The sequence below is a fragment of the Ictalurus furcatus genome, chromosome 7, assembly GCF_023375685.1.
Source record: "Ictalurus furcatus strain D&B chromosome 7, Billie_1.0, whole genome shotgun sequence".
NCBI classification, from domain to species: Eukaryota; Metazoa; Chordata; class Actinopteri; order Siluriformes; family Ictaluridae; genus Ictalurus; species Ictalurus furcatus.
The window spans coordinates 24,632,662-24,648,015 of NC_071261.1; the positions used below are offsets into that span (position 1 = coordinate 24,632,662).

The 15,354-nt window shown below is 41.7% G+C and overlaps 1 protein-coding gene across 1 annotated transcript in view; it reads left to right on the forward strand.

The window, feature by feature from the left end:
• clcn5b (chloride channel, voltage-sensitive 5b) overlaps positions 1–13,095 on the forward strand; it is a 29,625-nt gene extending 16,530 nt beyond the window's left edge. The window contains exons 8-13 of the mRNA XM_053629402.1: positions 101–181; positions 2,549–3,124; positions 3,900–4,068; positions 5,175–5,573; positions 5,913–6,123; positions 9,553–13,095. Of these exons, the coding sequence (XP_053485377.1) occupies positions 101–181; positions 2,549–3,124; positions 3,900–4,068; positions 5,175–5,573; positions 5,913–6,123; positions 9,553–9,643 (1,527 nt within the window). The 3' untranslated portion in view covers positions 9,644–13,095. The remainder of the gene's footprint in view (positions 1–100; positions 182–2,548; positions 3,125–3,899; positions 4,069–5,174; positions 5,574–5,912; positions 6,124–9,552) is intronic.
• Positions 13,096–15,354: the final 2,259 nt, after the last annotated feature.

Here is a 15,354-nt window from a genome sequence, read left to right on the forward strand (position 1 = left end):
TCATTTGTATGCATTCTTTTTGTATGTGTTTGAGTGCTAATATATTTGTACGTTTGTGTGTGTGTGTGTGTTTTGAAATGTTTCTGCTGGATTGTCTCAGGTCTTGTCAGCAGCCTCCGCTGTGGGCGTGTCTGTAGCATTTGGAGCTCCTATAGGAGGCGTGCTCTTCAGTCTGGAAGAGGTCTGAATTAAAGCCGTGAATATTTCCAGTATTAATGTATTGTTAAAATGCTGTTTCATGTCATGCATACAGAATCTGTGTACCGCTCTGTGTACATCAATAATATGTAGAGTCAACTCCATAATTATTGGTACCCTTTATGTGCCATTTTGAGCTTAAATAGAGTGGAAAGTAAAAGTATGTGAATCCCAGTGGAATTGATTTTGGTTGGAATTGGAGTTGGTTTTCTGCATGAATTGGTCATACGCTGTGATCTCATCTTCATCAAAGTCAGAAGTGTAGACAAATACAATGTGCATAAACTAACAACACACAAACATAATTATAATCTTATAGTTTATATACTTCTAATCGTTCATGTCTTTATTGAAGACATCCTATTAAACCTTCACAGTGCTGTGGAAAAAGTTGGTCAATACTCCTTTTGGCAGCAGTAACCTCAACCAAGTGTTTGGACCACTCTTCCTTACAGAAGTGCTTCAGCTCAGCCATATTCTTAGGATGTCTGCTATAAACAGCTTTTTTAAAGTCATTTCTCGGTATCTCTATGGGGTTAAGGTCTGGGCTCTGAATGGGCCACTATATATAAAAAAAAGGCAGATTTTCTTATATTGAAGCCATTCTGTAGTGGATTTACATCAATGTTTTGGATCATAGTCCTGCTGCTTCACCCAACTTCTACTGAGCTTTAACTGGCACTCGGCCACCCTGATATTATCCTATAGGATATCTTCATAAACTTGGGAATAAATTTTTTCCTCAATGATGGTAAGTGGTCCAGACCCCAAAGCAGCAAAGCAGCCCTAAATCATGATGCTCCCTCCACAGTACTTAACCATTGGATGATGTTTTCACACTGGTATGTGTTGTCCCCTTTTTTTTTTTTTTTTAAACCAAATACGTAATGATGCATGTTCTTCCCAAACAACTTAATCTTAGTTTCATCAGTCCACAAAACATTTTCCCAAGTAGTGTTGTGGAGTGTCAAGGTGGCCTTTGGCAAGCTTCAGGCATGCAGAAATGTTTTTTTTTTGGAAAGCAGTGGCTTTATTCATGGTGTCCTGACATGGACATCATGCCTGTGTCTTGTTTTTCATATAGACTCATGAACAGAGATGTTAACCAGTTGCAGTGATTTCTTCAAGTCTTCAGCTGTCAATCTAGGGTTTTTTGTGTTTTTTTACCTCATTGAGAATTCTGCGGTGTGCCCTTTGAATAATCCTGGCTGGACGGCCACTTCTAGGGAGAGTAGCCAGAGTACAAAATCATCTCCATTTATAGATGGTATGTCTAACAGTGGACAGATGCATATTCAAGCTCTTTAACTTTAACTTTGTTCCAGCTTTATGCAACTTGATCATAGTCTTCAGAGATCTGATTTTTGCGAGGCATGGTTCACATCAGCAGATGCTTCTTGTGTGTAGCAAATCGAAATGTTTGAGTGCTTTTTATAAGTCAAAGTAGCTCTAACCCACACCTCCAATTTCGTCTCATTAATTGGACACCAGGTTTGCCAACTTCCGACTCTAATGAGCTTTTGTTGACGTCATTATCCTAGGCTTTCACATACTTTTTCCATCCTATACTTTGAATATTTGAATGACATGCAGTATGTGCAAGAACAATGCAGTCATTTGTGTGTTATTAGTTAAAACAAATTGTGTTTGTTGATTATTGTAACTTAGATGAAGATCAAACCAGATTTTAAGACAAATTTATACATAAATGCAGGTAATTCACATATTGGGTTCACATACTTTTTCTTGCCACTGTATATGGGTAAATTGAATAAACCCCCCCCCACACACACATAATTTTTGTGTTTCTGCAGCAATTTTTCGCTGATTTGTATCCACGTTTGGGATCATTATCTTATTGCAAGGTTCATCTCCAGTCATCTTTTAACCTTCTGGCGGAAGCAGCCAGTTTTGGACTGATATTACCTGGTACTTGGTAGAATTCATAATCTCATCAGTCTTTACAAAATCTGCTAGACCACCAGCTACAAAACAGCCCCACCGTCTCAAGGAGCCACCATCATATTTAATTGTAGTTATCTGGTTCTTTTCCATGTATGCATTTACCTTTTGCTAATGATAATGAAGTACAGGTGCTACATTATGTGGGTTGCCTTTGAGATGAACTTGTGCAACATATAGGTGTTTATAGAGTTTGGTTATTTTATACATTTATAATTTCAGCTAATTTTCTTGAAGGGTGTGAATAATTCTGGAGATGACTACAGCATCCCATGAGTATGTATCATTAGTGTCCACTGAGTGTCATACATCATTGTTATATTCTGAGAACTGTTTCCTGCTATAATGTCATATTGAGTCTTTTCTGTATTTCTGTCCCCTGGGCCAGGTCAGCTACTACTTCCCCTTAAAGACAATGTGGCGTTCATTCTTCGCCGCTCTGGTGGCCGCCTTCACCCTACGCTCAATCAATCCCTTTGGCAACAGCCAACTCGTCCTCTTCTACGTGGAGTTCCACAACCCATGGCACTTACTGGAGCTCTTCCCTTTTGTTTTGCTTGGTATTTTCGGTGGCCTTTGGGGGGCATTTTTCATCCGTGCCAACATGGCCTGGTGTAGATGGAGAAAGAACACGCGTCTGGGTCAATACTCTGTGTTGGAAGTGGTGCTGGTGGCACTGGCTACAGCGCTGTTGGCCTTTCCAAATGACTACACACGCATGAGTGGCAGTCAACTCATCTCCGAGCTGTTCAATGACTGCAGTCTGCTTGACTCTTCCCAGCTGTGTGACTACACCTCTCAAGTGAAGGGTGGAGCAATGAATGGTAACTTAAGTCACGGTGCTAACTTCAGCAACCGCCTGTCTGAGCGGGCAGCTGGGCCTGGAGTGTACACGGCCATCTGGCAGCTGGCACTAGCAATTGTCTTTAAGACGCTGACCACTGTGGTTACGTTTGGCATGAAGGTATTACTGCAGCTAGCAATATTTTTCAGACCGTTTTTTACAGCCGCATTTGTTATACTGGCCCCTTTTCTATCCAGTATAAACTTTGCAGACACCATAGGCCAGGTTAGAAGGTAGGGTAGATGTTATTTCTACATCGTTTGGGGCAAATATCTTTATATTTATTGAAGGCAGAAAATCTTTTGCCATTTTTGCCAGATTTCAGGCTTAGTGACATCCAGTGGGTTTCTGTCCCCCAGACCCACAGACATACATGATCAAGTTTATATTATTGTACATATGATAAAATTTTACATATGGTAAAATTTTTGGGGTCAATAATACTTTTACAACTACAACAATAAATTATTCATCAAAAAAGAGGCCGGGAAAATCTAGTACAAAACAGTTTTAATGTCCGAAAAACTAACGACGATGCTTACCTTATCTTTTGAAAATTGATGTACAACCCCAATTCCCCAATCGCCCCTGTCCCAACTTTTTTGGAACATGTTGCATGCATCAATTTCAAAATAAACATTTAAATTAAAAAAAACTATGCAGTTGATTAGGTAAAACATCAAAAACCTTGTCTTTATATGTTTCTGTTTAAATACAAGTCAAAGTACATTTACAAACCATTTCGCTTTGTTTTTATTAGCATTTTCCCTACTGTCCCAACTTTTTCGGAACTGGATTTGCAATTCATCACAATATTGACATTATATCATCTTATCGCCCAGCCCTAATCTCGGCTCCATCCATCTTCTGTTTCCTTTGCCCTTCTCTGTCATAGGTGCCTTCTGGTCTATTTATTCCCAGCATGGCGGTGGGGGCAATAGCAGGCAGACTGCTGGGCATCGGCATGGAGCAGCTGGCATTCTACCACCACGACTGGTCCATCTTCAGCGGCTGTTGCATTACGCCAGGCCTTTACGCCATGCTCGGGGCTGCAGCATGTCTGGGTATGTCTAACACACATCATTAAAGAAGATCACAAAATCACCCCATTTCATCTGCTTTCCACTAACCGGAATGTGCCTGCTCATACATTTAATCACAAGTGTTTGTTTCATCCTTACTGTTGCTCGTTGCTGCCCAATAAGTCCACAGCACAAGTTTCACAGCTCATAAACCTTCAAACTGGCAGGCACGTTTAAATCGTAAGCCATGCTGGAGACGTTACATGGAGGTCACTGGAGTATGAAAGCCCATCTGATGAGGAAAATGCCTGCCTGGCTGTTTGGATTTATAAAATGGTCTGTTGTAGTTATGGTGTAGCTGCAGCTCTTTGATGCGCAGCCCGAACGACATTTTCAGTGCTGGTCTTCCGTGACAGTGCAGGAACATTACACACTTCAGCATGGGACTTCAGATTCAGTCTGGAACGCTTGTTAATTCTACAGGGACAAAATGTTTGCATGCTAAATTGTTTCACATGGGTTCACAGTGGTTTTTGCACTCATTCATTATTTTCATTTCTTTTAGTTTTTAGTCTTTTTCTCTGTCTCTTTCCAGCCCTGATTGATATACAACATTTTGCATCTGATCTTGTTTTTATGGAGCCAAAAATTCTGATAATATAAAAATATATGGACAGAAATGATTCAGATACCAACAGCTTTAGTTAAGTATAGTTTTAGCGCCATGGTTAATCCAGTAATTCAAATCGAATTAATAACCTAATTCAAGTGGACTCTATGAAATGGATCAGTTTTTTCGGTGAACCCGTGCACACTGTAGCATCAGATTCCGGGTTAATGGCTGACAGGAGCGGAACCCGATGTCTCCTGCTGTTGTAGCACATCCACCTCAAAGGTTTGATGTGTTGTGCATTATGAGATGCTTTTCTGCTCAGCACGGTTGTAAAGAATGTTTATTTGAGTTACCAAAGTACAGTTTCTGAAATACTCATTTGGCACCAACAACGATACCAAAGTTAATGTCACTGAGATCACATTTTTCCACATTCTGTTTGATGCGAACATTAAATTGATTTTATGCATTGCTGCTCCTTGGCTAATCACATTCCTTTCCACTTCCCATCGTCTCTCTCCAATTCCCTTTACAGGTGGTGTAACTCGGATGACGGTGTCTCTGGTGGTCATCATGTTTGAGCTGACCGGAGGACTGGAGTATATCGTGCCCCTCATGGCAGCTACTATGACCAGTAAGTGGGTGGCGGATGCGCTAGGCAGAGAGGGCATCTACGAGGCACACATCCGGCTGAACGGCTACCCTTTCCTCGAGCCCAAGGAAGAGTTTGAGCACAAGACCCTGGCCATGGATGTAATGCGTCCACGGCACTCTGATCCTCCACTTTCTGTCCTCACGCAAAGCGGCATGAGCGTGGACCAGGTGGAGGCCGTGATAGCTGATACGTCATACAGCGGTTTCCCCATAGTCGTGTCCCAGGAGAGTCCAAGGCTGGTGGGCTTTGTGCTGCGGCGGGACCTGGTAATATCAATAGGTGAGAAAGGCTGACAGAGACGTGTGTGTGTGTGTGTGTGTGTGTGTGTGTGTGTGTGTGTGTGTGTGTGTGTGTGTGTGTGTGCGCATTCAATTGACAAGCATATTTTGTTTTTTTTTGTTGTTTTTTTATCTGAAGTACAATGAATTTTCTTTTGTGCTTTGTAGAAATATTATTATTATTATTATTATTATTATTATTATTATTATTACTCTGCAGTTTTAAAATATTTGTGTATTTTATATTTTTATAGTAGCTTTATCATCAGGACTGTGTAAGGTTTTCCTTAGACTTATCTGGTTCCTCATTCCCGTCTCATTTCTGCCTCCACTTTACCAGATAACGCACGGCGCTGCCAGGAGGGCATCGTGGGAGCATCGCAGGTCCTCTTCACCGAACAGACTTCGACTCCTGTTGGCCCTCCTCCACTCAGTCTGCGCAGCATCATAGACCTCAGTCCACTAGCCATCACTGACCACACACCCATTGACATCACAGTGGACATCTTCCGCAAGCTCGGATTACGTCAATGCCTCGTCACACAGAACGGGTGTGTGTGTGTGTGTGTGTGTGTGTGTGTTAGTCCTATAGTGCAATATTCCTTCAAATATACAGTACTGTGCAGAAGTTTTAGGCGGCCTATCTATTTATATAGTACTAACTTTGTTATAGATTTTTTTTTATTTTATGACTTCTACATTATCGAGTCGGTACAAAAACATTTTAGATCCAAACATTAGTTTTCCAGAACAAAATTAAATGTTACAGAAAAATGTTTGTATGTCATTAAAGAAAGCAGCAGATTAAGTGGTAAGAGACTTTTTAGACAAAAAACACAATGAAGGCTGCTGGGTTTTGCTGCAAAAATAAGAAGCAAAGTGCAACAGTCAAAATCTCCAGAAGAACCGTGACTGATTCTGCAAGATGCTCAATAAAACTTACAGCTCATTTCCTTATAAAACTACAGTAATTGTACTAGAGACTACTTTTTACAATTTATTTATTTATTTGTCACACCAAATATAGACTTTGTTTCATTTATTACTTTTTACTGTGCTATATGGTATTTTTTTAATGTACAAACATTTAATTTCATTATTTTGAAGTCATCTTTGCTCTACAGCATTTCTTCGCCTAAAACGTTTGCACACTACTGTACAAGTCAAATCAAGACACCGAGGGAGAGAGAGACCAAGAGAGACACCGAGAGAGAGAGAGAGAGAGAGAGAGAGAGACTGAGACAGAGAGGGAGCGAGAGTGACCGAGAGAGAGAGAGACAGAGAGAGAGAGACCGAGACACAGAGAGACAGAGAGAGAGACCGAGACCATCAATAAGAGGTCGTTTCTTGATAAACTGTTAAGGCATTTCTTTCGTGGGTCGGTAGTGTATGATAGTCGTCTGATTTATCCTCCTTATGGAATTTGTATCATTAACAAATTGTAAAATAGTTTTAGCTGAATAGAAAATGAAAGCTGGCAAGTGAAATGGTGTTTTGTGTGCTTCTGTGTTTTTTGCACTTCTAACTCTATTATATTGCAAACAGTATTTGTCTAGTATTTCACCATCCAGATGGGATTGTTTTCCCTACACTGTACTTTAGCTGGTTATCGTACTATCATTGGCCTTGGTCATATGTGTATCCTGTAGAGAAAACCGCACATTCAGCCTGTGGTCTGGCCCCAAGAAGCATGCTGTGAGATTACAGTGGAGCGACTAAATAGTATGCAGTATGCTGTTTGGAATACAGCCTTGAATTGTCTCTGACTGTGTATTGAATTTGCACTCATAGCCATGAGATTAATTCGTGCCATGGACAAGAGTGCAGCACAGCCCATGTTAATAAAATATTCTTCTGGATGTAGTTAGCAATAGCAGGGATAACAGAATTCCCAAATAGTGCATCCAGTGGAACTGGTCTTTTAAATGTTGTATATAAACAAAAATTAGACACTGAACAAATAGACAAACCAACAGTGGTGCAACCAAAGAGGCAACTAGAACCTGAATAGAAATCTTGTGATTTAATGTACTGAAGTTAATAATAATAATAAAAAAGATCTCTAATATTAGATAATTAGGTAACGTTAAGCAAACTCCTCAACATTGCAGATATTTTGTTTGATTGAGGAAGCTAAAAATTGTGATCCTGATTCAAATATAATGAATTATGCAATCCTAGTTAATACTGAAGTTAAGCTGCCTCTGTGTTTTAGCTGGTATACAATCTGTGCTATAGGCAATCACATACAGTTGCAATCAAAATGATTCAACCCCCAGTGCAAATCAGGTTTATTGTCAGAATTTACAGATTTTCAGCTGTTTGCAATGTACAAATCAAACAGAAGCAATTGAAATAGTTCAACACAACAAATGCTTCAATGGTTTCCCCAAATTCAACTGAAAATGCAACTTATAATGATTTCTCCAGTTTCAAAATTATTCAACCCCTTCATGGCAAGCATCTTTAGTACTTAGTAGCATACGCTATTGCTCTTATGACCTGCTGCAAACGAAATGCAGAGCTTCTGGCAGCGTTCCTGAGGAATCTTATCCCATTCCTCATGAGCAATAGCCTCCAGTTCAGTAATATTGTTCGGTTTGCATGTTGCAACCGCCTTCTTCAAATCCAACCAGAGATTTTCTATGGGGTTCAAGTCAGGAGAATCTTCCTGGACTTTTTCTGCAAACAAGCCTTGGTGGAATTTGAGGTATGTTTGGGATCATTGTCCTGTTTGAAGGTGCAATGACGCCCAAGCTTTAGCTTCCTCACAGACGGCATGAGGTTTTCTCCTAGGATTTATTGATACTTCAATGAATCCATCTTGCCTTCCACACACTGCAGGTTTCCAGTGCCAGAGGATGCAAAGCAGCCCCAGAGCATCACTGAGCCACCACCATGCTTAACTGTGGACAGAGTGTTTTTTCTTCATTCTTCTTCCTCCAGACATACCGCTGATCCATCATGCCGAAAAGTTCCAGTTTTGTTTCATCACTCCACAGAACAGAATCCCAAAACTTCTGAGGCTTATTTATATGATTTTGAGCTGAATTCTCTTGTGTTTTGGGTCAAACCTTCTGCGTTTAGTACACGCTTTACTGTGCTCACTGAAACCTCAGTGTCTGTTATCACCAAGTCTTGCTGCAGGTCTTTTGCAGTCACTTGAGGGTTTTTCACAACCTGCCTTCTCAGAATTCTGCTTGCAGCCGTTGATGGCTTAGTTTTCTTCCCCGTCCAGGTATTTCATACACTTTCTGCCCCTAGCCAGTTCAGGTATTTCATGTGTTCCAGCTCAAGCACACCTGGTGCAACTAAACAAGCCCTTGATTAGCTGCATCAGATGTGCTTGAGACAGCACCTGCTTTGCATATTTGTGCTGTTGTGAGGGATTCTATTCAGGGGATTTAATCATTTTGAAACTGGAGAAATCATCATAAGTTGCGTTTTCAGTTGGATTTGGGGAAATCACTTGAAGCATTCGCTTTTGTTTGATTTGTTCATTGCAAATAGCTGAAAGTCTGTAAAATTTGACAATAAACCTGATTTTCAATGGGGTAGAATGATTCTGATTGCAACTGTGTGTGTGTGTGTGTGTGTGTGTGTGTGTGTGTGTGCGCGCGTGTGTGCGCAGACACAAAAGGGAAAGATGAGCAGTCTGTTTATCTTTTTCTCCCTCCCTGGAGCCAAACTTCTTGCCAGCAAATGGAAATGACATCTGTGAGCGATTGAGGGTTGACTGACTGCTTAATACACACAGACACACGCACGCATGCACACACACACGTGTGGATTGCATATTCATTTATGTAGTCATGTGTACAAACATATTATATCATGGCTTTTGTCAGTCATGCTCTAGTGAGGACCTTTGTTCTTGTTTTCTGTTATTTATATGGTGCTGCCAGATGTTTCAATTAATGTGATCATCAAATAGATTTTACTCATTCTTTCTTTCTTTTCTTCCTCTTCTGTCTTTGTAGGCGTTTGTTGGGGATTATCACTAAGAAGGACATTTTGAAGCACATGGCCCAGATGACAAACAGAGACCCCGAGTCCATTCTTTTCAACTGAGAACCTGTTCCACCCCACTCAGCAGGAGAGACATTAAATCCCATTCCATCACATGGACACACTTCCCAGACTGGATCATCCCAATTACTTGGTGGAAAGTGTGTGAGTGTGTGTGTGAGTGTGTGTGAGTGTGTGTGTGAGTGTGTGTGTGAGTGTGTGTGAGTGTGTGTGTGAGTGTGTGTGTGAGTGTGTGTGTGAGTGTGTGTGTGAGTGTGTGTGTGAGTGTGTGTGTGAGTGTGTGTGTGAGTGTGTGTGTGAGTGTGTGTGTGAGTGTGTGTGAGTGTGTGTGAGTGAAGGAGAATGTTTTCTGTGACTGTCCTGCGGCTTTGGCGTAGATAGAGAAGCGGAGTTGGGCGACATGCCTGGACGGGAAGTCCTGTCTTCCAGGGGATCTGACTTTACAGCTTACCCTGAAGCTGTCACACACTCCACTGCTGCCTACTGCACACACACACAAGCGCACCACTGATCCACATCTTCCTTGGAAGACTGTCACAAAGACATTCCTGTGAACACTGACTTTGAACTTTGCCTTTTTTTTAATCCTGCATATGTCATTCCTGGATTCTCTTTGAGGGAAGCCATGGCAAGTGAAGGGCATTTTTGGAACGTCATGCATTTGGCTCTCTCTCTCTCTCTCTCTCTCTCTCTCTCTCTCTCTCTCTCTCTCTCTCTCTCACTCTGTCTCTCTCTCTCACTCTGTCTCTCTCTCTCACTCTAGCTGACATGCCTGAACTTGCCCAGGTCAGACAATCACTGTGGGAAGTAGATGGGAGATGAGACGAGAGTGTATCATGTTAAAAAGTCACACACTCTGTCTTCCTCAAACTCAGCCACCCTGTCAGACGCTCACGCAGATAAAAGCCAGAGACAGTGTTGTGTTCGAGCTTGGTAGAATCGAAGTGTTAATTTAAAGTGTCAGCGTCTGAATGTTAACGATCGAATGTAACTTGAAATTGAGCAGCCATTGCTGTTCTGTATGCTGAAGGGAATTATATAAGCCACTGTGGTCAACTTTATATGTTGCATCATTCAGAAAGATCTTTTGAGGAGATACTCTGCGAGGATCTCTTAGCATCTGCCATTCAGCTCGGATTATTTTACAAAGTTGGTCAGTTTGTGTAAAGTGTGTTAACAGTCGGTATGTCCTGCAATATCCTTTAGATCATGTTGGGATTTCTACCATTTTGTAGCAAAGTATACTAGAGAACATTTCTTGCACTGTGTAAATATGAGCAGCCACAGAATATCCACAGTATGTTTCTTGTGTTTTATGGACATGGGGGTTCACCAGTGGACCTGTGTTGTCTTTCCCAGCCCAGGCCAGTAGAGGTCACTATCTCTCTCACGATCTCACACAGCTGCACTGTGACTATTCTGATCCTTTTTGGCGAGCTTTCCTTCTCTTCTCATGACTGCTCACGTGCCCTTGTGTTAGCGAGTTACATGTCTCTGTCTCACTCCAGAGAACTGAAGTTTAAGGGAGTCGAAGTTTGTCCCTTCTGCGCCGCTTATCTTCCTGTGCTGCCCTCTGAGCGTGATCGTCTCATCTTGGGTGTATCCTCCATACTCTGTTTATCTCGTTTGCATTCATTATGACCCTGGACAACCTTGGTTGAGCATCATGTCTTTCCGTTCCCTCCTTTTGTTTTAGTGGTTGTGACAATCCAATAATGACCTAAGACGAGGCTCCTCCCAAAGGAAGCGTAGGCGGAGTGCGGGAGAGCTCCCTGGCCTTTATTTACTCTACTCCCCGTCCTCGGCACACTCACGCCACTTCTATTGTACTTGCATGTTTATCTACCTTAACATGATGTTAAAAGCATGTTAGTCCTTTCAAATGCATTCCGCGGCCACTTCTACTCTCTCTTTCTTTCCCTAATATTCCCGCGAGCAGGAGCGAGGGCGCGGAGGTCGGAGAAGGCTATTGTTCCCACTCATGCTCGTCTGGGCTAGTGGTCGCCAGGATGTTCACCGACGGCATTTCCCTGCCGCCCGGCCCTCTTCCACTCTTAGAGAGCCAATTTCCGTACAACAACAGCCAATTCTGCATTATTGTAATATAATAGAGGCGTGGAACGAAACGATCTCTGCCTCCGCTGATTGAAAGTAAATGTTTGTGTGCGCGCTTGCAAGGTGCGCGGGAATGAGAGATTAATCCTTTCTTTTCTGACCCCCTGAGAAAACAAGGCGAGAGTTGCTGGGAGAGGCTAGAGAGGAGGTTAATTAAACAGCGTGGCCGGGTCACATTCACAAAGGTCCCTTTTTGTGGCATCAGGGTTATGAGAGAGAGAGAGATTTGGCTTGTTGGCTTGCTCATTGCTGCTGGGTTACCGAGTGTCCAAGCTCTCTGTTGTAATCCAACCCTTGATTGGCTTTAAGGGCTCGGTCCAGGGCTGAATGAAATGTCATCTAGAGCAGGACATACCACAGACCCCCCCCCAATCCCCAACCCTCCGCCTGCCTTCTCTCCTCCTCCCCGTTCTTATCTGTACCAAGCTGCACACCACCCTGTGGAAGAATGTTCGACTTAGTGCTTTATCCAGCTGTGGTTATTAACCACCTGCCAAAAAAGCACTTTTGTATAACAAATGTGCCATTCAAACCCAGGAAAACAAACAAAGAAGGAAAAAAAAGGCTTGTTTTCAAGGCGCTTGTTTGAAAAGACGCCTGTTCTTGCTCTGAGAGCAGCAGTGACAGGTGGAGACATGGCAAACAAATTGTCGTTGCAAACACAAGACCAAATGCTTGTGTGTTGCGTCTGAAGCGCTGAAGATGCAGATTCTGGAGCGAGCAGTATACAGAGACTCCACCTTGCAGATGGATACACCTCTCAGAGTTACTGGACCATCAGTAGGTTTGTTTTATCCATGCACACGGCCGAACACAGACCTGCTTCCCATCCGAGCATTAATACCGTTTCAGTTTAAAGGTGAACGAGAACACTGAGTCCTCACAGTGTTCACAGTAGTATTATTCTGGGAAATCGGTCCACAAAGAACCTGAAGGTCAGTGTAATGCATTCTTTAGGACCTTTACACAAAATGGATTTCTAACTTTATTTATTTTGTAAAATGCTGACTGCACTGTGGAATTTGTAATCAAAAGAGTAAATGTGAAGCGTTTCGATTCTGGCCTATGTGTTCTTTTGGGGTGTGTGTATGTGCATGGTCAAGTATGTGAGGAATCAGGAATGCTTGGTGTTTTGTTTCAGTCAATCAAAAACTTGTTGAAGAAATGAAATAGACTGTAATATTGACATTAACTCATGTTTCTGCTCCAAGGAAAATCCCCAAAATTGTCAGCGCACTTCTGGCCAATTGCAAATTGGCCCCATATGCCGCTCTGTAAAATATGCATTATTTAAAGCAAATTGCAGAGCACATCCTACAAAGGATTACAGCTCTGGCTTCAGTCCAGAAATACCTCCTGTCAACCCCCGCATCTCCTCCCCAAACCCCCCCCCCTTCCCACCCCCCACCATGAGATATTGATCTATTATTTTCACTTGTTCATAAAGTAGCGAGTGCTTTTGACATCACGTGATGGAGGTGTCCTCTTTGAAAGAGTTGAGTTATTATTCCCAGGAGGAAATTCACAAACATGATGAACCACACACACACACACACACACACACACACACACACACACACACACACACACACACACACACACACACAGAGGCTATTTTAACCCATAAATCGAGCCCTTTGTCATCCCACATTCTTTTTCTGTTCAGGTGCAGCTTTTCTCTTCATGTGGCTTTAGCAGCACTGCGAGAAGTACAGGCCTAAAGGCTGTATCCCTCATCCTGTCTGATTCTCACCATTCCACAGTTTCACCTCAATGAGGCTTGGGTCTGTATCTCTTAGAATTCACTTCTGAGAATCATGCCAAGAGGTGTTTTTATGACTAAAATTCCTCACAGCTCAGAATAGAATCACTGAGTTACTTTATCATTGCTTACATTTTATCAAGGACTAGGTGCGACACTTATTATTAAAGAAATCCTTCTTGTTCACAACAGCATCATGATGTAATGGAGGATCTCCGGTTAGACTTTTGTCTATTTTAGAAATGTCTACCCCTTTTTTTTTTTTTTTTTTTTTTTTTTTTTTTTCTAACTTGGAAGTACAGACCACACCCTCTACTAAATGACATGAAGAGGTATTGTGAAACTGTAAAAAGGTGGAAAAACATATGAGAACTTGAGGGCTGATGATCTGGGTGCTTAAAGAGTCTTGAGTAGGAATTGTGAAATAGGGAGGACGTGGGGAAGTAGTGGGTGTGGAAACTCACTAGAGAGAGAGAAAGAAAGAAAGAGATGGGAATTTACAGGATGGTAATTAAGAAGTAGATGGAGCTTCAGGTGTGGTCTTTCTCCCAAATTCAAGTCCATTTTTGGCATGATGTACACTATATGGCCAAAAGTATGTGGACACATGACCTTTCTACAAACTGTTGGCACAAAGTTGGAAGCACAATGTCTTTGTACACTGTACCATTAAAATTTCCCTTCACTGAAATTAAGGAGCCTAAATCTGTTCCAGCATGACGGTGCACAAAGCGGTTTATAAAGACATGGTTTCCCAAGGAAGTGTGGAACAATGTTACGACCCCGGTCTAGGGTCGAGGTGTAACATAAAAAGTATTAAACATAAATCATAATCAAAATAATGAGCTCGACACATGTGTCATTCAATTTTTTGATTACCTTGCCAATTTAATGATTGCAAGAAAGAAAATAATCCCAAACAAACAGAATAACTCAGAAAGCAAAATCTCTTCAGGGTTGGGCAAGGCCAAAATAATAAACAAAACAGGTGCTATCTTGCCCCGTATTAATTTAAATAACCTAACAACAGAAAAGGTAATTCAAAGTAAAATACAGAGTCTAACCTAACTCCCTAGCTGATTCAAAAACAGAACAAAAGATCGACTCAAAATAAACGGCACCCAACCCCTACAGCTTTTGTGATACCCAGAAAATAAATATTTACAATAGGTACAATAGGTGTATGTACAAATAAGGTGTACACTCAGCCACAACATATAAGGCATTACAGGGGAATGGGACAACACAATATCCTACCTAAACACCACGATATGAAACTTCAGTCATTCGCTTCTTTCACTCGTACACAGTATAACGAACAAGCGAGTTTACTCAAGCACCAAGAAAACATTCGCTACTCAATCGTCCCAAAGTGAGTGTCCAGAAGAGTGGAGGTTATCATCACAGCAAAGGGGACTAAATCTGGGATGGGATATTTAACAAGCACATACAGGTGTAATTGATCAGGTGTCCACTACCTTTGGCGATATAGTGTACACTGTGTGTGTATATCACAAAGATTACGCCATTTCTAAATGGTATTACTTAACTAGCATTTAGGCTGTCAAATGTCTCTGTTCATGAATTTCTTTGTTCAGGACAATTCTTGACAATTTGTTAAAATTTATGTGGACTCTTATGTGGGGTTGAAAAGAAGTACTGAAAAACACTGAAAAAGTCTTATAGCCACTCAAAAACCAACATGTTGGGCTGTCAGCTGTCATGTTACAGAGACACTAGAAAGTGTAAAGTCATTTGTCCTGAAGATTCTGCAAGGGTAGAAAACTTCCATTTATCTCTCTACTGCTGATTGTTACAAAGTGCTGTCACTGGAGACCAAAAGTGTTCAATAAACGTCTCCTCACAGAAGGCATCA